Source organism: Manis javanica, chromosome 16 (genome assembly GCF_040802235.1).
Source record: "Manis javanica isolate MJ-LG chromosome 16, MJ_LKY, whole genome shotgun sequence".
Lineage (NCBI taxonomy): Eukaryota > Metazoa > Chordata > Mammalia > Pholidota > Manidae > Manis > Manis javanica.
In genome coordinates, this window is record NC_133171.1 from 33,192,098 (window position 1) to 33,215,714 (window position 23,617).

Genomic DNA, 23,617 nt, shown 5'->3' on the forward strand with positions numbered 1-23,617 from the left:
ATGAGAGCTGATTAGAAAAAACTCTATATCTAGAGGAAATTTAATATGTATATTGTCTATGTTCCCATTTTTGTCAAAACTTTTGATTTGGTGTCTGTGCGGCAATAATGTACACATGATACAGTATAGCCAGAGATGCTCACAGATCAATGTTAAGAAACTACATTGGATGGGGATTTTACAACAGGCGCTTCAAGAACTAACATCTTTTTATAAACTCAGGACTGATTTCCCTTTTAGACTGGAGTCATCTTGTAAAAATCATCATGATACACTGGATCCTTCAACAACTCTGATTTAAATTTTGCAGGTCCACTTACATGCAGATTTTTTTCAATAAAATATTGGAAAAAATTTTGGACATCTGCAATAATTCAAAAAAATTTTCTTTCTTTAGTTTACTTTATTGTAAGAATACATATATGTAATACATATAACATACACAGTGTGTGTTAATGAACTGTGGTATCAGTGGGCTTCTGGTAAATAGGAGGCTATTAGTAGCTAAGTTTTGGGGAGTAAAATGGATTTTTGACTTGCAGGGGTTGGTACCCCTGTCCCCTGCATTGTTCAAAGGCTAGCAATTTATTACAGCTAATGCTTGTACCTTCATTTCCTAGTGCAATAAAGACCAATTAAAGAGAGGAAGTGGGGCTTATAACACTGTGCTATGTTGAGCATGGTGTCCCTAAGCTTCTCTCCTCAGTAAACACTGAACAATGGCTGTTCATCTGTCATCTCTCTGTTGATGACTTCCAGATCTTTAGCTTAGACTGGATAAGCCTCAAGTCCCTTTATCTGATTGCCTAAAACCATCTCTCCATGGCATCAGGTTATCTTCTATTCTTTCTTCCAGGAGAACTCTTAATCCTCTTTGGAAGAAAATGCCATTAGCCAAAACCTTCACAGGTTTCCCTAAACAATATTGAGAGTTCAGTGAAAAACTTCAAGGCATGTTATAAACAGTATCAACCCCACAAAAACCAAGAGGGAAAAGTAAACCCACCAATGATTCAGATGTTGGAGTTGTCATTCTGTGTTTTACAATGGTAGCTATGATCATATGTTCAAGAAAGTAGAGGGAAAAATAAAGCCTAGTCCCAAAAGTTTAAATTTTTTTTTTAAGAATCAAAAGGAAGTTACAAAACGCAAATCTATATTTTGTTATTCCATTGCGAGAAACTTTTCCATGGCTTCCTTACCTACAGGATTATAGATGAACTCCTTACCGTGTCCTAAGATGCACTTCAGACCTGACTCCTATCTACTTCTTTAGCCCAACTGCCCCCATTTCTTCTGCATTTCATGCTTTAGTTAAATCCAACCACTTGCAGTTCACCAAACACAGTGCCTTCTTTCACGTTGCCATACATTCACGTTTGATGTTCTTGGATATTAGAATGGTCTCATGCTACCCATTTGCCACCTGTGGATAAATATGTATTTATCCACAAATAACCATCTCAAATAAGACCTTTCCTGAAAAATTCTCCCGCAAACCCTAAGACAGATTTAGGCATTCCTTCCAATATGCTCCCATAGCACCTATTACTCTGTTGAAACACTTTCCACTCTGGTATTTCAATAGTTCATACATTTGTTGGACCTCTAGTAGGCCAAGAGCTGAATTGTTCTGGTTCATGAGATCCTTTGTAAGATTTTTAGGCGTTCTTTGAATTGGTTTTTAAACACAATCATTATTAAAAATTAAATTATATAAACTTAAAATTCAATAAATTATATTAAAGACAAAGATAGTTGATATTTAAAACTCATTATTATATAATTAATTATTTTATTACAATCTGTTCTAGGTTATTTATGTCCTTTGTATCTCTATGGTAGAAATAATTATAATAGCGTGCTACTGTTTATCTCTTCACAAATCTGTTTTTAAGGATGTCATACTGGTAGCTTGAAATCAGCCATGGTAAGAATATTTACACCACAGATACTGGCAAATGCTAAAAACCAGGATCTGATCTTTTGTGACATTGATTATGTAAAATTAAATAAACTAGGGAGAAAGTATTAATGCAGATTTAACTTAAACATGCATTGTCTATACCCTTTACAACGTGACTAGAACACAAAATTAAATATATATTCTAGTATGTTAAAATGATTGTCCAGTTCAGAACAGAGTTGCTCACATCACTGTCAAAGGAGTAAAGTTCCAACATACATATCTAAGATGCCTCTTTTATTTTATTTGCCAACATGAATGAAAATTTCAAATGACATTCATATCAGAATTATACATATTCATTAATACAGGGTTATCTTTTTTGCTGAATTAAATGGTAATCAAGTATTTATCTGTGCTGTAATTTGTTGTGATATTGTAACAATAGTTTTTTAAAAGCTGATAATGGGTTTTGCAAGAGATATGAAGTACACTGAAGTTGTATGTGTTTAAAATTTAAAATCAATGATATATTTTATCTGTAAATTGTGTGCTATAAATTTTATTTTTACTATAAATTAAATATAAGATTTATCCGCAGTACACTCATAGATACTGAGAAACGACTAGTAGTTACCATGGGGGGTGTTGGAATAATTCAGTGGGGAGGGTAAAGGAGATAAACAGGCACAGAAATTCCCAATCATAATATAAATTGGCCACAGGGATAGTAATACAGCATGAAAATTATAGTCAATGATTTTGTAACATCCTACTATGTTTACAGATAGTAACCATACTAGTGGAGGTGAGGATTTAATGGTAGGGGTAACTGCTGAACCACTGTGTTGTATATTTGAAACCAATATAAAATTATATATCAAAGATACTTCAATTAAAAAAAAAAAGAAAGTGTAGGAGCCAGAATTCAAACCTAAATTATCTGACAGTGTTAACCACTATGCATTATTGCCTCATATACAGTATCATAGCATCAAGTAAAATATATGTAATTTCCATGTTTCTGTATATATTAGTAGAAAAAGGACAAGAAGAAAACACACTAAAGTATTAATGAGTACTACTTCCGGGTAATGGGTTTGTGAGTGATTTTATACTATTTTTTCCTACTTTTCTCCATTTGAAAAATTTTCTAAAATGGGTGTATGTTATGCAGATCATCAGAGATAATTTTTTCAAGGAACTAGAGCTACTCTTGGGACACTGTGCCTAGATTCTAGTGTCAAGAAAGCAAAATAAAAAAAAGCATTGATCTTGAAAATATATACATATATATGTATATATATGTAAGATTTTAAGTATAAATTAAATTTACACATTTTGAAAATGTATATATATTTTATTTTTATTTGTAAATTGTGTGCTTTCTATCAGTAAAACGTATAAGGAAATTACGTGTATGCACACACACACACTATACAAACATGCATATGATTTTTTCTTGGAGAGGCTTCTGTTAAACATTTATCACAATACCACAGGCTGAGAACCTCTCAAAGACAAGAATTATGTCTTGTTCTTATATCTCTAATGCCTGGATAATAGGTCTTTTCGGTGGTTGACATAAAGTCCGGTGAATTACTATTATTTTAAGCTTATGTATACAGCCAATATCATTTAGATTTGAAAACCCCAAATTGGTGCAGAAATCATTGTTCAAGAAAAGAGTATTTAAATCAAAATGACCTCCTTAAGTGGAAAAATTAATAGGCCTATTAAGGCAGGCTCTGCGTGTTTCCGCTATGGGAAATTCCAGCTGTGATGTTAACTCGTGTTCCACCGACCGGAGATGAAGCCTTGGGCTGAGAATAGAATGCTTAAACTTCACCTGTGAACCTTCTGTCTACATCTAAATAGTGGTTAATGTGTGTGTTTTGTTGGGGGGTGAGGGGTGGTGTAGGTTTGTAACCAAAGTTGAATACTTTATAGAAGGGTGGGAAGATGAAATTATAAAATTATTCCATTAAGTAAAATAATAATATTAATAATAATAGTTACCACATAGGACAAAAAGATAAAATTAATGCACCAATCTAGAAGATCTGATATCTCACTAGTAAGAGTTCTAGAAAGAAAGAAGCACGGTGACATTTCCCAGGAACGGAAGATACAAACTTCCAGATTGAAAGAGCTCATGGAGCACCTAAGCAGAGTGAATGAAAAGAAACACAGACATAGGCACAGCATTGTGAAATTTCAAAACACCAGAGATAAAATTTGCAAAAGCATCCAGAAAAGGAAAAAAAAAGTGAAAACAAAACTAGGTCACATACAAGTAGCAGGAATTTTCAGCACCAGCATATAGTGGTAGAAAACATTGAATCAAACCTTAAAAATTCTGATTGAAAATCATTTTGCAGCCTAAACTTCTGTACTCAGTAAATCAATCCAGTGTGGGACTAGAACTTAAAAGTTTACGGTCAGCTACATGTTCAACAGAGTATCACAGATGCAGTATTCTTTCAAAAAATACTGAATCAGAATATAACTATGAGAATAATCAGACAGATTCAAAATGTGGGACAGTTTATAAGACAACTGATCTAGACTACTCCAAAAGGCAGTGTGACTGTAAGCAGTAAAGGCTGGAGGATTGTATTCTGCAAAAAAATTAAGCAGATATAATGACCAAATGCAATTCACAAACCCTGCTTGGGTTTGACCTTTTAAAAGGTACTGTAAAAGGTATGCTTTTGACAGTTGCAGACATTTTACTATGAACTTCACAGTAAATGATATTATGGAATTATTGTGAGGTTTTTATTGTTGCTGATGTAACAGTATTGAATTTGTGTAGAATATCCTTATATTCAGGAGATGCAAGCTGAAGTCCTTAGGGATGAAGTATCAGCTTTCTGGAATGGGCTTGCAAATGGTTTAGAGAAAAATGTACATAGAAAGTGAGATACAAATGGGACAAAAATGTCAACAATTGGCATACCTAGATAAGCAGATGAGTGTTCATTGTACTATTATTTTAACTTTTCTGTATAATTAAATCTTTTCACCCAAAAAACAGAAACAAAAAGGAGGAAGTATAAAACTAAAAGGAGAGAAAAAGAGAGGGAGAAAGAATGTAATTATTCTCTCCAATATACCTCTTAGTAGAGGTTATTGAAAGAGAGGTTTCAGGGAGAAAAGAGAGCCAGCAGGAAAGGAAACTCGGTGAAAGTGAATTCAACACAAACGGTGGTGTGGGGGAGGCTTCGGAAAACGTCTCTGCCTTTAGCCCCGTCAGTCTGGACCCGTCAGGCTGGGCAGTGATCTGGTCTGGCAGGAGGTGGTTTCTGTGTAACACAAGGAAATAATTGATTATATGAAGTTTTTGAATATTTAGAAATATTATTGCTAGTTTACTGTAACTACTGTGACAAGTGAAGATGAGTAATTCTAAATATATAGAAAACCAAGAAACTAAAAAGAAGAACGAGCAATTACTAAATTTAGGAGAATAAAAACAGAATTGTATTAACCTATTTGGATCATTAGTGAGTAATAATTATTTATCATTACTTAATAATAATGTAGATACTGACTAACAAAAATTAGGATGAGATTATGGGACTATATTAGGAAAACAAGTTTAGAGAAAGATACAGAGAGGAGTCTGTAATAGAACTAAATCCTTAACAACCTGAATGGCTAGTAAGTAGAAAACGATCAAAATTCATAAATCAAGCAGCATTAATTTAACTATATTACTTCATAACAAAAACTTTAACACTAAAATAACAGGTGAAAAGGCTAAAAGAGAACTAGAAGTAGGACAAGATAAGGAACTGCTGCTTTTTGGACATGAGCCCTTTTTTATTTTCTATGGAATTAAAAAATTTTTTAATATTCTAAAGCTAATTTCAGGGTATAAAAATATGTGCAGATTATTTTTTTAAAGTACTGTTAGCATACTGAAAAGATCAAGTGGAGAAAGCACCCCATACCACAGAGGAAAAAATATGGTGACATGGAAATCATGAATGGGAAAGAAAAAGAAATTTAAGTCAGGCTGAGAAAACCTCACATGGAAGTAACGGCGTTATACGGAGGGTAAACCCAGAGGCGCACAGCTGCTAGCTTGCTTTACGATTCGGTAATGACATCTCTGCCTGAGCTTTGTCAGCATTAATTTCGTCAGGTAATGAAACTGCACAGAACATTATTTTATTGATGAGATTTAAAAACCATAGAATACTCTACAAAATAAAAGGTTTTCATTTCACTTCTTTCTCCCTCCTTCCCAATGCCCTTCTTTCCTGCCTCCCTTTCTTCTTTATTCTCCCTTCCCTTACTTCTTTTCTTTACTTTTCTCTTTTTGCAAAGACCACATCTTTTTTATTTTACTGGAAGTTGACCATATTCTAAGGATCCTCAATGTTATGGTTTCTGTATTTATTATGATTATTATTAGGGAAAGAAAAAAGAAATCTCCCACTGAGGTTGTAACAAATATGTCAGCACCACCATTAGGTTTTCACAGTTGTTTTTATCTACCCATAATATTTTCCCCCCAAAGAGTATTTTTAATTTCTTAAATTGTCTTCATTAGTGTCATTCAAAATTCTCAACAAACCCTAGAGTAGGTATTGCTACTCTAATGATACACCGAGTTTAATTATTAAAAGGTAATATGTGATCCATGAAATATTATTCAAAGTTATGTGGAAATTGTTAATCTAGTAAAAGCTGATGCAGAGAAACTAACCAAACATAAAAACTAAAGTATATAAAATCTCACTAAGCAAAATCAGAGCAAAGTTAATCCAACTGATTGCTAATAGGTCTTTCTACCACTTTCTGCCTCAGGGGTATGATGATAGCTACGGGGGTGAATATGAGGAGCAGACCTATGACACCTACGATGACAGCTATACCACCCAGACGCAAAGGTAAGGCGTTTCCTGTCGAAAGCGCCCATCTCGGGATTCCTTCTAATCCTGCTGTTTTGTTTCTTGTATCTGTTATCAGTTATATTATGTGAGAGTTTCTCGCAGTGATTTTTCTCCTTTGTCTTTTTCAATTATTGAGTTGCTTACTAGGCTGTGAGACGTAAAATAATAAATAGCCTTATGATTGCTGATAATGAAAGAGTGTGTTATCTTAAGACTAGATGCTTATCATACCCCATAAACTAATTAAACAGACTTGTATTTAACAAAATACTGTTATTTTTAGAGATTATTTTAGTGAATTCATCATCACCACAACAGTGAAAGCAAGACTCTTACACAATGGAGCTTTTTCCTCTTAAAATGTAATTTTCGTTAGTGAAACAAAAGATAAGGAGATGTTATTAATGCTCTGAAGAGAAGGAAATTCATAAAACATGTTATAGAATCAACAATTCCTATCTTGATGGATCTCTAAGTGACTGTGGATTATATCTCTTTAAATTGACTCAAAATTTCAGATCTCAATGAATTTTTTACTTTCTTAAAGTCGTGTTTTTTGTGGTATTTTATATATATGTATATAGTAAAATTTCCCATTTAAGTTACAGTTGTATGAGTTTGGATAATACAAACTATCATGTAATCACCACCAAAATTAAGATATAGAGCATTTTAGTCAGTCCAAAATGTTTCCTTTTGCACTTTATAGATAACAATTCCCCTGCCCAGGCCCTGGAAAACACAGTTTTTTGTCATTACAGTTTTGCCTTTTCTAGAATGTCATCTAAGTAGAAGCAATACAATATTTAGCCTTTTCAGTCTGGCTTCTTTACTAGATGTAATGCACTTGATATTTATTTATTCATGTTAATGTGCACCCATGTTTAATTCCTTCTTATTACTGTGTTATGTTTCATTGTAAGGATGTACATTAGTTTCTTTGTCCACGCTGAAGGCTTTTTGGGTTTCTACTTATTTTGCAGTTAAGAATAAAATGGTATAGAACAAATGCATTCTTAGAAAAATCAATCACCTCAATTTTTTTCTGTAAAATGTTATAATATACAGAATACAGCATTGACCATTTATTGATCAAGTTTGTGGATAGCCAAAAAGATTTGGATGTTTTATTAAGTAATAAGTGGAGGAGAGGAGGTGACAAAGAGGAAAAACAACTTTAAGATCGTTATGCAGTAGAAGAAATCTACATGTACTGCATAACCATGCATTTTTCATGGCCCAAGGGACAGCACAGTGAAAGGGGTAAAAGGAAATTCTCTTTAGAGATAATAATATAAACAATTAGGAAGAAGATGAGTGAACTGATACCTTTAAGCTAATCATAACTTAAGATATCATAATGGAGATGGCCACCTTCAACTCCGAGTAACAGGTTAATTTGCAGTAGGTTACGTAGAAAGTCATCATGAGTCAAAAGAGTTTCTGCTTCAGGTAATATCTTAATTGTCCCCATTACACATTGGAACACAGTACGGTTCTTTGGGATGGGGGAAAGTTTCGTATCACAAACATACTGAACAGAATACTGAATGCAAATTGCTACATATTTAAAACATCTGCTGATATTTTCATTCAAATTTCTAGTTCATCATTGTATAATAGTACCTATAAACTAGTGATAATAAAGCTCTGTAAGTTGTTTCAGAAACTACTAGGTAGAAAACATAATTACCACCCATTGCATATGCAACAAGAATAGAGTAAAATAACAATGTTTTGATGCTGTTCTGTAGAGCTACATTCAGCTTGTGGAGATCTGGGGATAATTTTCTGAAACATAGGAGCCGCTACTTCTTTCTTTTGTGAGATTCAAATGGACTTAAGTGACTCTAAAGATAAGGAAGAACAAATCAGGAATTAGGATAATTTATTTTTGAATATTTGAAAAGTGAATGCTAGAATAATTGAACATAGCTTATAAGCGAATATATTTTTTAGAAGTTATAAAATAATTTTGGAAAAACATTCTCTTGTTTTAACAAAGCATAATGTATATGTAAACAAATATTTTCTATGTATTTCTGCTACCTTGTCTTTACCCTCTCCTCCACATTCCATTTTCTGTGGCTAAAATTCTTCCCATTCTCCTTGGCCCAGCTCAAAAGCCAACTCTCCCAAAAAATCTTTCCTTAGTCCTTTATTTGGGAAAAATCTGCTTCTGCCCTGAATTCTAATAGCTCCACACCTATACTTCCCTATGGCACTTTTTTCCTCTGCCTTACACTGGGATCATGGGTGTGCCCACATCTCTTACCACTCTTGCCCAGAATCCTGGTCTGATACACCCTCAGGTCCCTCTCACTATCTGTTATCGAGTTTTTCATAGGGTATATGCTGAATAAATGATTGTTGAATACATGAATATCAGGCCTAATATGAACCTACACTATGAAGACACAAAATAAGAGCCTCATCTCTCAAGGAGAACACAATATTTAGAATTAAAAGTACCATATTTACTGAGAACATCCTTATATATTTCTGTCTTAGTGCTAAACCAGGAAGGATAAAGAAAGCAGGACATGAAATTAGTTACAGTGATACTGATATTCTTTATTACAATGATTAAAAAATACTTATTTTAGCCAAAACATATCCTCAATTCTAGTATAGTGTCTGGAACACTAGAGGTTCTGAAGTAAAGATTTGTTGAATAAATGAATGAAAAAATAAATGACTACATTAATGAATGAATAAAATTAACACTTATTTCAGAAAACTCCATGAGGGAGAATTTTAAAATATAATAACAATTTGTATTAGAAATGGATAAACACTGAGATGTATTTCATGATATATTAAATTCCTCACTTCAGATTATTTCTATTGATCCAACAATGACCATGGAAGGTAAGATTAATAGTTCAGCTAAATAAGCACATATTAAATGATTATGTGTGCCAGAAAGTATACTCTCCATACAGTGACAGTAGTTAATCTTTAATTTTTAAATATGTTTTAGTATTTGCTCCCAATAATTTGTTTGCAGAGTCATTTTCAACATGTGTATATATTTAAACAAATATATTATAAGTGAAACAATTATGTAATAATCAAGGATTAGGAATTAGAAGGGAAAGAGTTCATTTGCTACAAGAATCAGTCTGGAACTGTTTGTTTTGCAAACAGGTGGATTTTTAACTGGATTTTTAAAAGTATGACTTGAGTTTATGGAGGGAAACAGAAAATTTCTAAAGTGGAATAAAGTGAAACATATGGGCAATATACCTTCTCCATCATTTACAAAAAATATGAATATTATGTTGGCATTGTCTTGGTCAAAACAGAAGAAATGCTGATTTAGACTTTTGAAAATAAAACAGCAGATTATGTGTGACTTGGCAGTACTGAAATAAATGCACAATTTTTAGATAAAATGGTCTTTAATTGACTAGTCAGAATAGGTGATTACAGAATTTGTGGAGATTATAAAGTAGAATCTGGCAGGTGCCTGAGTAGAATGATTGTATCATCGTCAACAGAGAGTCTGAGGGAAGTTCATGAGGTCACAGCCCTACAAAGGTTCACCTGAAGTTCGGAAGCTGTAACAACTTTAATTAATCCCCAGTGTCTTGTAAGGTGTCATTAGTTCTCCAAAACTTCAAATGGATCAGAAGAGGGACTTCACTAAAGATACTTTAGGAGGCAGCTCAGCTAAGTGACATATTAAGGGCTGGTGAAGATGACAACCATATGAGGGGCCTCTGACAGTCTTTCTCTCTTGCTCTGTGTCTATGAGGATAAAGAGCAAAGAAATGGATTGTTGAGTTTATTATACAAGCTTCAAGTTGCAGAACTAGTATTGTAGTTTCCAGGGAACTCAATTCCTTAAAATCTTTGGCTCCAGACAAGTTACATCCTGTAATTAACACCTTTAATTTGGAAACAAATATCAAATTCTGTTCATGTTCTGAAACCCAATTTTTTATGCACTTCTCAAAGTCTTTAAAATTTTCAGAGATCAATGCTCTGAAATCATGTAAATTTACAAGGTTTTACCAACCAATTTATTTTTCCCAATGCCCAAATTGAAGCAAGAATCTATAGCAAACCAAAGCATATATTGAGAAAAAAAGTAACTTTTGGGTACTTAGATACACATTTCTATTCCAATTTTGATTTTTCTATTCTAACAGCAATTTAATTTGGATGTGGAATGTTCAGCATTTATAAATTTCCTATGTTATTTGGTGTTGTAGGCAAAATATCATAACAGAAGCCTTTACTTTCCTTAAACATGAATCAGGTGAGAAACTCAATACAACCTAGGAAAAGAATCCTCTTTTTCTGTAGATAATGAAAGAACTGCTAGGAGAGCAAAGGTATATCACCCTCTGATATGTAAGTCAGTAGTTTCCAAAGTTTCCTAGAATGAAGACACTTTTTGAATATCTTAACTGTCAGAGTCTACATAGTAGAGAGGAAAAGTGAGACTTCAATTAGGATGATCTGAGGACTGTTTGATAAAGGAACTATTTTCAGTGGCAGGGTGTAGGGAAAACCACAAAGGAAAATGCCTCCCCCTGGGGCTAGTACACCCGTGTCAAGGTGTTCATGACCAAAACCAGGAACGAAAGGAGGACAGAGAAAGCTGTTGCAGAGGCAGCTTTTGCTTCAGACCAGCAGCCGTGGCCATCCCACAAAGAGGAAGTTCAGGAAGTCAGGACCCTGATCCCACTCTGCCCCTCCTTCCAATCTCCTGCCTTTGCTTCCATTCCCTGAACCCCTTATGAGTCAGAGGACCAGCAGCCAAGTAGATGTAGTGGCCATGAGGTCAATCCCAGAGTGCAGAGCAGACTGGAGGGAAGGATGCAAGTGGGAGGGCGAATGGAAGAGATCCGACACAACACCCCAAAACGGTGTCACACCCCCAACAACCTAGTAAGGGTACATATCAGTGTCAGTTGCTTGAAGGTACAATGACATGAAATTGCTAAGGAAACAGTGATGCTTTTAAGTGACTTTGTATTTTATCAGTGGGAAAGCATCTGAATACTGAAACAAAGGCAGACTACAGAGTGATCATACAAATAGACATGTGGTGGACAGATGGGTTCTGGAATCCTACCTTGCACAACTCCTCAGCCCCACCAGCATCTCAGAGCCCCCAAAATGGAACCACTGCTCAGTTGTTCACAGGCTGCTTGGAATGGATGGCTCATCAAAACCTACTCATTTTGTGCGAGCTGCCAAGCCAATTGTTTATGTCATTTTATCTCATTTAATCCTTGGAACATGTGAGGCAGAGAAAAAGGAAGTCTAAACATGTAAAGTGACTTTCTCAAGTTCACTCAAGTAGTAAATGTTGGATTCAAAATCATGTCTGCTAACTTCAGAGGCCTTAGTCATGAAGACTAATGAATATTGTCCAGAAATCTAAACTGATTCATTGATTCAACAGACTTCTGTTATATACCTGAAAAGGCTGGAGAGAATATGCATATAATATAATAAGAAGTATATGTTGTGAGTTATTTACATGCTCTTCAAAAAGGTTCTGACCGAAGGATACTTCTAAGCAAGAAAAAAAGAAATTATTTACCTATGAATTATTGCTTTTGGGCTATAAATTTACTGTGAGCCCTTGCATTTGATACTATGAGCATACAAAAATCTACAGCATAAGGCACTGCAGTTCCCCAGTAACTTAATAATTACAATATTAAGTATATAATGGCTTGTCCTATTCATTTAAGTGGCACTATATGCTATAAAGTGACTACTCGCATTTAGTAATTCAATTCTCTTCTGTTCCAAACTATAGTCAATGATGAGATTGAATTTACAGGTTATTGGATTTGAGATATTTTCCCATAGTTATTCTACAAATTAGTTGTATTTTCATTCCATCTACAGACCTCTGCGTGCATGAACCTTGGATTTGTTATTGTTAGAATTTACCTCAACCAGATGAGAATCCAGGATTTTTTGTTCTCATCTGCTATGTATAAAAAAATTGTATAAATTTGAGGCATGAAGGATAATTGCTGTTAGTTTTAGGAAAAAAAAACAATGTGCTTACTCAAATTATTCATTGTCTATTTCTTGTATTTCTTGATTCTTTTATTACTTTAAGGTTCAGTTCAGTACTTGCCCAAGTCATTAGTTTGTATTTTAAAATATATAGTCAAGGCAGGGATTAAAGATGGTGGTGTGAGAGGAGAGACAGAGGCTTCCTCCCAAAACTGGATACAATTAGAAAATTTAATTGGTGCAACTAATCCTGAGAGAGAAACAGGAAAGAGGACAGCGTCAGACTGCACACACCTGGAGAAAAGAGGAGACCTCACCAAACGGGGTACCAGTACCGCTCCCTACGACCCCCGACATTGCTTCAAGGGCTGAGCAGCTCCAGAATAGGGCTTCTGGACAATAGAGGGCGCCATATACAAACATGAAACGCCAAAGGAACCTTGTCCACAGTAAAATTATTAATACAACTCCTGAGAAAGATTTAAATGATATTGACTTCGTGACTCTTCCTGAATGGGAGTTCAAAAAAAAAATCATCAACATTCTATTGGAGGTACGGAAAGACATCCAAGAACTCAGGAATGAATTCAGGTTGGAGATCCAATCGTTGAAGAGCACAATGGAGGATATTAAAAGCAGGTTGGATATGGTGGAGGAGACAATAAATGAAATAGAAACTACAGAAGAGGAATGCAAAGAAGCTGAGACACAGAGAGAAAAAAGGATCTCAAAAAATGGAAAAATATTGAGAGAACTGTGTGACCAATCCAAGTGGAACAATATTCACATTATAGGGATACCGGAAGAAGAAGAGAGAGAGAAAGGGATAGAAAGTGTCTTTGAGGAGGTAGTTGCTGAAAACTTCCCCTATCTGGAGAAGGAGATAGTCTCTCAGGCCATGGAGATCCACCGATCTCCTAACACAAGGGACGCAAGGAAGACAACACCAAGACACATAGTAATTAAAATGGGAAAGATCAAGGATAAGGACAGACAGTTAAAAGCAGCCAGAGGCAGAAATAAGATCACATACAAAGGAAAGCCCAGCAGGCTAACATCAGACTTCTCCGCAGAAACTTTACAGGCCAGAGGGAGTGGCATGATGTATTTAATGCCATGAAGCAGAAGGGCCTGGAACCAAGATTACTTTATCTGGCAAGATTATCATTTAAATTTGAAGGAGGGATTAAACAATATCCAGATAAGCAAAAGCTGAGAGAGTTTATCTCCCACAAACCATCTCTGCAGTCTATTTTGGAGGGACTGCTATAGATGGAAGTGTTCCTAGGGTTGGATAGCTGTCCCCAGAGGTAGTAAAACCATGGTAGGGAGGGTGGAGAAGCTGATTGCAAGGCAAATGCAAAATTAAATTGACTATCCCCAAAAGTCAATCAAGGGATAGACAAAAAGTACAGAATTTGATACCTAATATATAAAGAATGAAGGAGGAAGAAAAAGGAGGAGAAACAGAGAAGAGCCTTTAGATTGTGTTTGTAACAGCATACTAAGTGAGTTAAGTTAGACTCTTAGATAGTAAGGAAAGTAACCTGGAACCTTTGGTAACCACAAATCTAAACCCTGAAATGGTAATAAGTACATACCTATTGATAATCACCCTAAATGTAAATGGACTGAATGCACCAATCAAAAGACATAGAGTCACTGAATGGATAAAAAAACAAGACCCAGCTATATGCTGCTTACAAGAGACCCACCTCAAACCCAAAGACATGCATAGACTAAAAGTCAAGGGATATAAAAAGATTCTTCATGCAAACAAGAGGGAGAAAAAAACAGGTGTTGCAGTACTAGAATCAGACAAAACAGACTTCAAAACAAAGAAAGTAACAAGAGATAAAGAAGGATATTACATAAGATAAAGGGCTCAGTCCAACAATGGGATATAACCATTATAAATATACATGCACCCAACACAGGAGCACCAGCATATGTGAAACAGATAGTAACAGAACTAAAGGAGGAAATAGAATGCAATGCATTCATTTTAGGAGACTTCAACACACCATTCACTCTAAAGGACAGATCTACCAAACAGAAAATAAGTAAGGACATGGAGGCACTGAACAACACACTAGAACAGATGAACCAAATAGACATCTATAGAACTCTACACCCAAAAGCAGCAGGGTACACATTCTTCTCAAGTGCACATGGAACGTTCTCCAGAATAGACCACATACTAGGCCACAAAAAAGAGCCTGAGTAAATTCCAAAAGATTTAAATTCTACCAACCAACTTTTCAGACCACAAAGGTATAAAACTAGAAATAAATTGTACAAAGAAAGCAAAAAGGCTCACAAACACATGGAGGTTTAACAACACGCTTCTAAATAGTCAATGGATCAATGACCAAATTAAAATGGAGATTCACTAATATATGGAAACAAATGACAACAATAACACAAAGCCCCAACTTCTGTGGGATGCAGTGAAAGCAGTCTTAAGAGGAAAGTATATAGCAATCCAGGCATATTTAAAGAAGGAAGAACAAACCCAAATGAATACTATAATATCACAATTATCAAAATTGGAAAAAGAAGAACAAATGACACCTAAAGTCAGCAGAAGGAGGGACATAATAAAGATCAGAAAAGAAATAAACAAAATTGAGAAGAGTAAAACAATAGAAAAAATCAATGAAACCAAGAGTTGGTTCTTTGAGAAAATAAACAAAATAGATAAGCCTCTACCCAGACTTATTAAGAGAAAAAGAGTAAACACACATCAACAGAATCAGAAACGAGAAAGGAAACATCACGACGGACCCAACAGAAATACAAAGAATTATTAGAGACTACTATGAAAACCTATATGCTAACAAGCTGAGAAAACTAGAAGAAATGAACAACTTCCTAGAAAATGCAACCTTCCAAGAATGCCCAAGGAAGAAACACAAAAGTTAAACAAACCAATTATGAGCAAAGAAATTGAAACGGTAATCATAAAACTACCCAAGAACAAAGCAACAGGGCCAGATGGATTTACCTCGGAATTTTATCAGACATACAGAGAAGACATAATACCCATTCTCCTTAAAGTTTTCCAAAAAATAGAAGGCGAGGGAATACACCCAAACTCATTCTATGAAGCCAACATCACCCTAATATCAAAACCAGGCAAAGACTCCACCAAAAAAGAAAATTACAGACCAATATCCCTGATTAATGTAGATGCAAAATACTCAATAAAATATTAGCAAACCAAATTCAAAAATATATCAAAAGGATCATACACCACGACCAAGTGGGATTCATCCCAGGGATGCAAGGATGGTACAACATTCGAAAATCCATCAACATCATCCACCACATCAACAAAAAGAAAGACAAAAACCACATGATCATCTCCATGGATGCTGAAAAAGCATTTGACAAAATTCAACATCTATTCATGATAAAAACTCTCAGCAAAATGGGTATAGAGGGCAAGTACCTCAACATAATAAAGTCTATATATGATAAACCCACAGCCAACACCATACTGAACAGCGAGAAGCTGAAAGCTTTTCCTCTGAGATCAGGAACAAGACAGGGATGCCCACTCTCCCCACTGTTATTTAACATAGTACTGGAGGTCCTAGCCATGGCAATTAGACAAAACAAAGAAATACAAGGAATCCAGATTGGTAAAGAAGAAGTTAAACTGTCACTATTTACAGATGACATGATATTGTACATAAAAAACTCTAAAGACTCCACTCCAAAACTACTAGAGCTGATATCGGAATACAGCAAAGTTGCAGAATACAAAATTAACACACAGAAATCTGTGGCTTTCCTATACACAAACAATGAACTAATAGAAAGAGAAATCAGGAAAACAATTCCATTCACAATTGCATCAAAAATAATAAAATACCTAGGAATAAACCTAACCAAAGAAGTGAAAGACCTACACCCTGAAAACTATAAGACACTCTTAAGAGAAATTAAAGAGGACACTAACAAATGGAAACTCACCCCATGCTCATGACTAGGAAGAATTTATATCGTCAAAATGGCCATCCTGCCCAAAGCAATATACAGATTTGATGCAATCCCTATCAAATTACCAACAACATTTTTCAACGAACTGGAGCAAATAGTTCAAAAATTCATATGAAAACACCAAAGCCCCCAAATAGCCAATGCAATCCTGAGAAAGAAGAATAAAGTGGCAGGGATCTCACTCCCGAACTTCAAGCTGTACTACAAAGCCATAGTAATCAAGACGATTTGGTACTGGCACAAGAACAGAGCCACAGACCAGTGGAACAGATTAGAGACTCCAGACATTAACCCAAATGTATATGGTCAATTAATATTTGATAAAGGAGCCGTGGACATACAGTGGGGAAATGACAGTCTCTTCAACAGATGGTGCTGGCAAAACTGGACAGCTACATGTAAGAGAATGAAACTGGATCACTGTCTAACCCCATACACAAAATAAATTCAAAATGGATCAAAGACCTGAATGTAAGTCATGAAACCATAAAACTCTTAGAAAAAAGCATAGGCAAAAATCTCTTGGACATAAATATAAGTGACTTCTTCATAAACATATCTCCCCAGACAAGGAAAACAAAAGCAAAAATGAACAAGTGGGACTATATCAAGCTGAAAAGCTTCTATACAGCAAAGGAAACCATCAATAGAACAAAAAGGTACCCTACAGTATGGGAGAATATTTTCATAAATGACAGATCTGATAAAGGCTTGACATACGAAATATATAAAGAGCTCATGCACCTAAACAAACAAAAAACAAATAGTCCAATTAAAAAATGGACAGAGGAGCTGAACAGACAGTTCTCCAAAGAAGAAATTCAGATGGCCAACAGACACATGAAAAGATGCTCCACATTGCTAGTTATCAGAGAAATGCAAATTAAAACCACAATGAGATATCACCTCACACCAGTAAGGATGGCTACCATCCAGAAGACAAACAACAACAAATGTTGGCGAGGCTGTGGAGAAAGGGGAACCCTCCTACACTGCTGGTGTGAATGTAAATTAGTTCAACCATTGTGGAAAGCAATATGGAGGTTTCTCATAATGCTCAAAATAGACTTAGCATTTGACCCATGAATTCCACTTCTACGAATTTACCCTAAGGATGCAGCACTCCAGTTTGAAAAAGACAGATGCATCCCTATGTTTATCACAGCACTATTTACAATAGCCAAGAAATGGAATCAACCTAAGTGTCCATCAGTAGATGAATGGGTTAAGAAGATGTGGTACATATACACAATGGAATATTATTCAGCCATAAGAAGAAAACAGATCCTACCATTTGCAGCAACATGGATGGAGCTAGAGGGTATTATGCTCAGTGAAATAAGCCAAGTGGAGAAAGACAAATACCAAATGATTTCACTCATCTGTGGAGTATAAGAACAAAGGAAAAACTGAAGGAACAAAACAGCAGCAGAAGCACAGAATCCAAGAATGGACTAACAGTTTCCAAAGGGAAAGAGACTGAGGAGAATGGGAGGGTAGGGAGGGAGAAGGGTGGGGAAGAAGAAAGGGGATATTATGATTATCAGGTATAATGTGGGGGGTTGGGGAAGGGGGAGGGCTGTGCAACACAGAGGAGACAAGTAGTGATTCTACAACATCTTACTATGCTGATGGACAGTGACTGTAATGGGGTTTGTGGGGGGACTTGGGGTAGGGGAGAGCCTAGTAATCATAATGTTTTTCATGTAATTGTAGATTAATGATAACAAAATATATATATATATATAGTCAATATATATATATATATATAGTTAAGTACGTTGTATAAGACTATGGTAAGAATAGTTAGACAAACAATTTCCTTAGTCATTTGAATGATGAATCTCCCAAGAGAACCTAAAGAGGTGCTCCAGGCAGTAACCTAAACCTGTCTGATCATTCATGGAGATCAGGACATATCAGCATGTCATCAGCTCATGCTCATGTAGCTTAGTTTGGAAACCAGAGACACCCTCAACAGGAAAATACTAGGCAAACCATATGCAATCAGAGCTTCAAAAATGGGAAGCGTTAGATCATCTTACACTCTTGGAGAACCTGATGTGTTGCAAAAAGCCCAGTTAAAGGCCAGTTAAAGAACCTAAAGTGGAATTCTGGTCCTAAAAGATAGATAAATTATGCTTAACTCCATCAAAAGAAAGAAACATATTTAACAGATAATTAATTGACAGACTTAAACAGTCAAGAATGTTCATGAATGTGTATATTTTGTCAAGGTATAACAATAAGGGGTGGTGGAGACTGTGGCAAACTGCAAAGTATGTACTCTATCTAAAGCAACTATGTTCTATTCAACTTTATTGTGGCCATATAGTTCACATAGAATAAAAGAATAGATGCTTTCATCCTCCAAGAAAATCTGGAAATCTACCTTTTTTCATTACTATTGCTGCATAACGAGTCATCCCAAAAGCAAGTTGTATAAAATAACCATCTTTGTGATGCTCTACTTTGCTTGAGGATTTTGTGCATCAGGAATCTTAACAAGGCATATAGAGGAGGCTTGTTTCTGCTGTCCTCTGGGGCCTCAGCTGGGACCCCTAGGGGGCTGGATTCATTTGCAGATTTTTCTTTCATATACTAGCAGGGGACACTGGATGTCAGCTGATGGCTTAATCGGGGCTGTGGTTCGGAATGCTGACCCAGTACTCCAGGCCACTCCGCGTGGCTTCCTCGTAGCATGTCGGCTCAGAGCACCAGATAGGAGTATCCTGAAGAAGGAAACAGAAGTTGCACTGCCTGTCATGACTTAGCCTCATTCTGTTAGTTATAAGTGAGTCATGAATCCAACTGAGTTCAGGAGAAAGGGTATTAGACCTTACCACTCACTGGGGGACTGGCATGGTTCAAGGACAGAAAGTTTTGTTGTGGCCATTTTTGGGAAATACAATTTGCCGTATCAGTTTTTCAGTGCAATATCCTGATTTTTAGGTGCTGGCAAATAAGTTTTTTAAATTAAACACTTCTGAGTTTAAACCAAACCTTTCTACCCATAGCCAAAACCATTGTTTTCTAAATTCTGCTCTACACGAAATAATCAAGATAGGTAAGCCAGTATCCAGAAAATGTTCTCAGGGGTATGGTAATAATTAAGTCCTTCAGAAAAGCTATTTGAGGGCACTGTATGGCCTGTGAAGGATAATTCAGGGTAGACTATTTGGAGACAACTAGGGTAGAAGACAGGCATGCAAATAACCCCTTGTATGTGATGAGTACTATGCTAGGAGGATGTGCAAGAGGATTTGAGAGAACATAGGAGGCCATCAAGTGGAGGTTAAAAGAAAGTACTAGAAGGCTTCTCAAAAAAACTGATGGCAAGCCTCAGTTTGACTGGGTAAATATTGAATTTAGCCAGGCAAGGGTATCATCTTGAGCAAAGACATAAGAATATGATTCATGACTAAAGAACTACATAACCGTCAGGTGGATGAGATTGTGAAATACTTGGGAGTGGTAGAATATTTAGTTGCCATGATGAGAAGGGAACAGGAAAGCCTGGATCTAGCACTCAGAAACCAGAAGGCTGAGGTTGATGACACATCTAGAAGTTGGTAAAGTCAAATTCATCTTTGGAGAAAATCATGATCATTATTTCTCTGCATCAGGCTGATCCGGTCATGTGAGCTCAGTAAGCTCTCCACGAGTTGCTGTTCCGTCCATTACTGAACAATCTTTCAGTCCTTTCTCTGGTGTCTTAGTCAATTTCCACTTAAAAATCCCTCCAGGTCTCGTTTTTTTGCACTTGCACACTGGAAATGAGAGGAAAGGAGATATTTGTCTTGTAAAGCCTAGGGTCAAGATAGAAAATATGGATCTTTATTATCTTTAAACTGTAAAGTGGGAAAACCAAAAACAAGACACTTTAGATCCTGGGCAAACCTCAGAAAAGGAAATAAGATTTATCTCAGATGCCTGTGGTATAATAATATTATCTAAAATATAGATATTATTAATTTGCCATGATTAGATTTTCCTTTATAATAACCTCAACATCTCATTTTACTGTTTCATTAAGTTAATAATTATGAAGGGCTTGCTGTTTTCTAGGTGTTAGAAATAGAATAATGAAAAATACTGTGCAGTCAAATACAAGCTCACAATTCTATAGTTACAATACTATGGCCCAGGTGTTTCATACTGTTTATATATTTAAAAGGCAATGCAATACATATATTATGTATTGCATATCACCCCAGTGGCATCTCGTCCAAAAATATATATTAATATTATTGTATTCAAATATATGAGTAACTAAGCAGGATGTAAATGCTATAAATAGCTTATCACTTGAGGTCAGAATTCTGTTGCCTAATGACTTCAGACATGCAATTTAAGAAGAAATGTTTGGTTTCAGAGTTTTTGGCCTTGGAATGCAAGTATAAGCACTTGTGGGCTTACATTCCATAATATTCAGCAAGATTGAATTGTAGAGGTGTGTGAAAGAAGCAGGAGAGGTCTGAAGGGCGAGGCAGGAAACACTAACCATCGCTAAAGGAAATACATTTCTAATAATAATAATAACAACCACAATACAGAACAGTCACTGTGTGCAGATGCCTAAAGTAGGCACTTTATAAACATGAGTAGTTTTATCCTCATATTGCAAATAAAGAAACTTGGATTAGAATGTTTACATTGCCCGGGACTGTATAGTTTAAAAGGTAAAAGTTCCAAGCTATGAACTGATTCCTATCCAATTCTAAGGACTGGGCCTTTTTGTACTAATACCACGTCACTTCCCAAACACCTTAGTCCATTTTTTAATACCTCAGCTTATTAGGAAACTCTTAAATGGAAGTAACATCTCCATTTATATGCACTGATCACTAACTGGCTTTGTGAAGCTACACATAATAAATCTGGTTTTGTCCATGTGTCAGTCTTTCTATATCAAGATAACGTCCCTCTATCCATGTGCAATCCAGAGTGTGACAGAGAACATTCGTGGCTACAGTTCTTCACCCACCCGACTCTGTGTTCATGCCATTTGCTGTGTGATTTTTCAGACCCTCTCTAAAAAGGGGCAGGGTGTATTTTCCTGACTCCTGATATTATTACATATCTTCATTTCAACTAATTAGATGTCACTTCTAAGCCCCTGCACATCAAGAGGACTGTGTGTTTCCCATGGGCCCTCTTGCTGTTCCCATGAGAAGAGCTTCCCCCAGTTGCTGTTGCACCCTTAGTCTGGGCCCCCACATGAACCCATGGGAGGCCCAACCTCAGGGAGGCCCAGCCCAGCCTGGAACAGAGCCTCAACGAGCCCTGCCTGGATCAGCAAACCTCCAGCCAAACCACAACACAGGATGCTTATCATTGTATGACGCTAATATTTTGGGCTTGTTTGTGAAGCAGTATTACTGTACCAGTAATGGGCTTGTTTGTGAAGCAGTATTACTGTACCAGTAACAGGCCAGTATCCAAGGTAAATCAACACAGAAACATGGTTTTCCTTAACTGCTCTTAGTATATCCTGACTCCTATTTCACCAGATGCCCTCCTTGTTCTCCCATAAAACCATTCAAGTTGTCCGAGTGTCCTTCTTAAAGTGCAGCACAATGACCTTGAGATACATCATATCAGATGACAGTTGACTGGTGCAAAGAATGGTCTTATTAGATCCTGTGTTTCTTGCTTTAAAGCCCTTCAGCATCATCTGACCATTTTTGGGTTGTGACTATGACACATTACTGGGTTTTATTGAATTTGTTTTCAACTGAAAACTTAGGTTTTTTTCTAAGTAAATTGCTGTCAAGCTAGTTCTAACACCAGCCTGCAAATTTGCCATTGATTTTTTTTTTTGAACCCAAACACAGAAATGCACATTTATCTCTGTGACATTTCACCTTGTTTAGGCCTTCTGTTGTTGATTTCAAGATACTTTTTTTGAATACTAATTCTTAAAACCGGCATATCAGTTACACTTCTTAGCACACTTTATTTTTCTTTATTAAATACTTAGCAAAAAAATTTTGGGGGGGAAATAGTATCAAGGACAAAGTGCAGTAGCAGTCTTTAAATTGACATTGACCACTAATTAAAATCCCATGAGAATGGTTGTAAACATAGCCACAAATCTACATGGCTGTAACTGTCAGGCAGCTTACAAATTATTCACAAAGAAATTATGCAGTATTTTAAAGTAGTCATTCATTTATTCAACAACCATTCATTAAATATCCCTGTTCTGGGTCTGTGTATTCAAAACAAATAAGGCACAAGTCCAGACATTGATTTATTTACAATTAGTGTACTTTTTTTTTTTTTTTTTTTTTTACCAAGTATGACCCTGACTTCTGCATTAAAGACACCTGCAAATAAAATTGCAGATTTCTGGACCCCTGCTGAGGTAATCTGATTCAGAATCTCAAGAATGGGGGCTTAGGAATCCACATATTTCACCCAGTATCCTTGTGATGCTTATTCATACTGGATATTAAGAACATTGTGCTAGAGGAAAGGAGAGAAATTTTGAAAAAGAATTCTAGACAGTGAGAGCTGCTCGACATGAAGATATGGGTGAGGACTTACAGAAGGCGAGTAGGAGAGGCAGCCACCTTGCCTGCGACGTCAGATAAAGCTTTAGTAAGAGGCTGACCTTGGAGCTGGGTCTCAGGAGGAGGATGAATACCTTCGGAGGTGAGGAAAGAGAGGAAATTCCATCTCGATGGATAATCCCCACTTGGCGTGGAGTCCAGAAAGGATTTGTGACTTTGGAAGACACCCCACCATGTCACGCTGGAGGATAAGGTCCTAAGGGAATGACAGGCATGAGGCTGCA

The 23,617-nt window shown here is 36.1% G+C and overlaps 1 protein-coding gene across 2 annotated transcripts in view; it reads left to right on the forward strand.

The window, feature by feature from the left end:
• KHDRBS2 (KH RNA binding domain containing, signal transduction associated 2) overlaps positions 1-23,617 on the forward strand; it is a 536,095-nt gene that overhangs the window by 480,709 nt on the left and 31,769 nt on the right. For both annotated transcript variants that reach the window (XR_005056018.2, XM_036998403.2), the window contains exon 7: positions 6,728-6,810. Coding sequence is in view for 1 of the 2 variants with exons in the window: in XM_036998403.2 (XP_036854298.2) it covers positions 6,728-6,810 (83 nt within the window). In the remaining variant the exon portion in view is untranslated. The remainder of the gene's footprint in view (positions 1-6,727; positions 6,811-23,617) is intronic.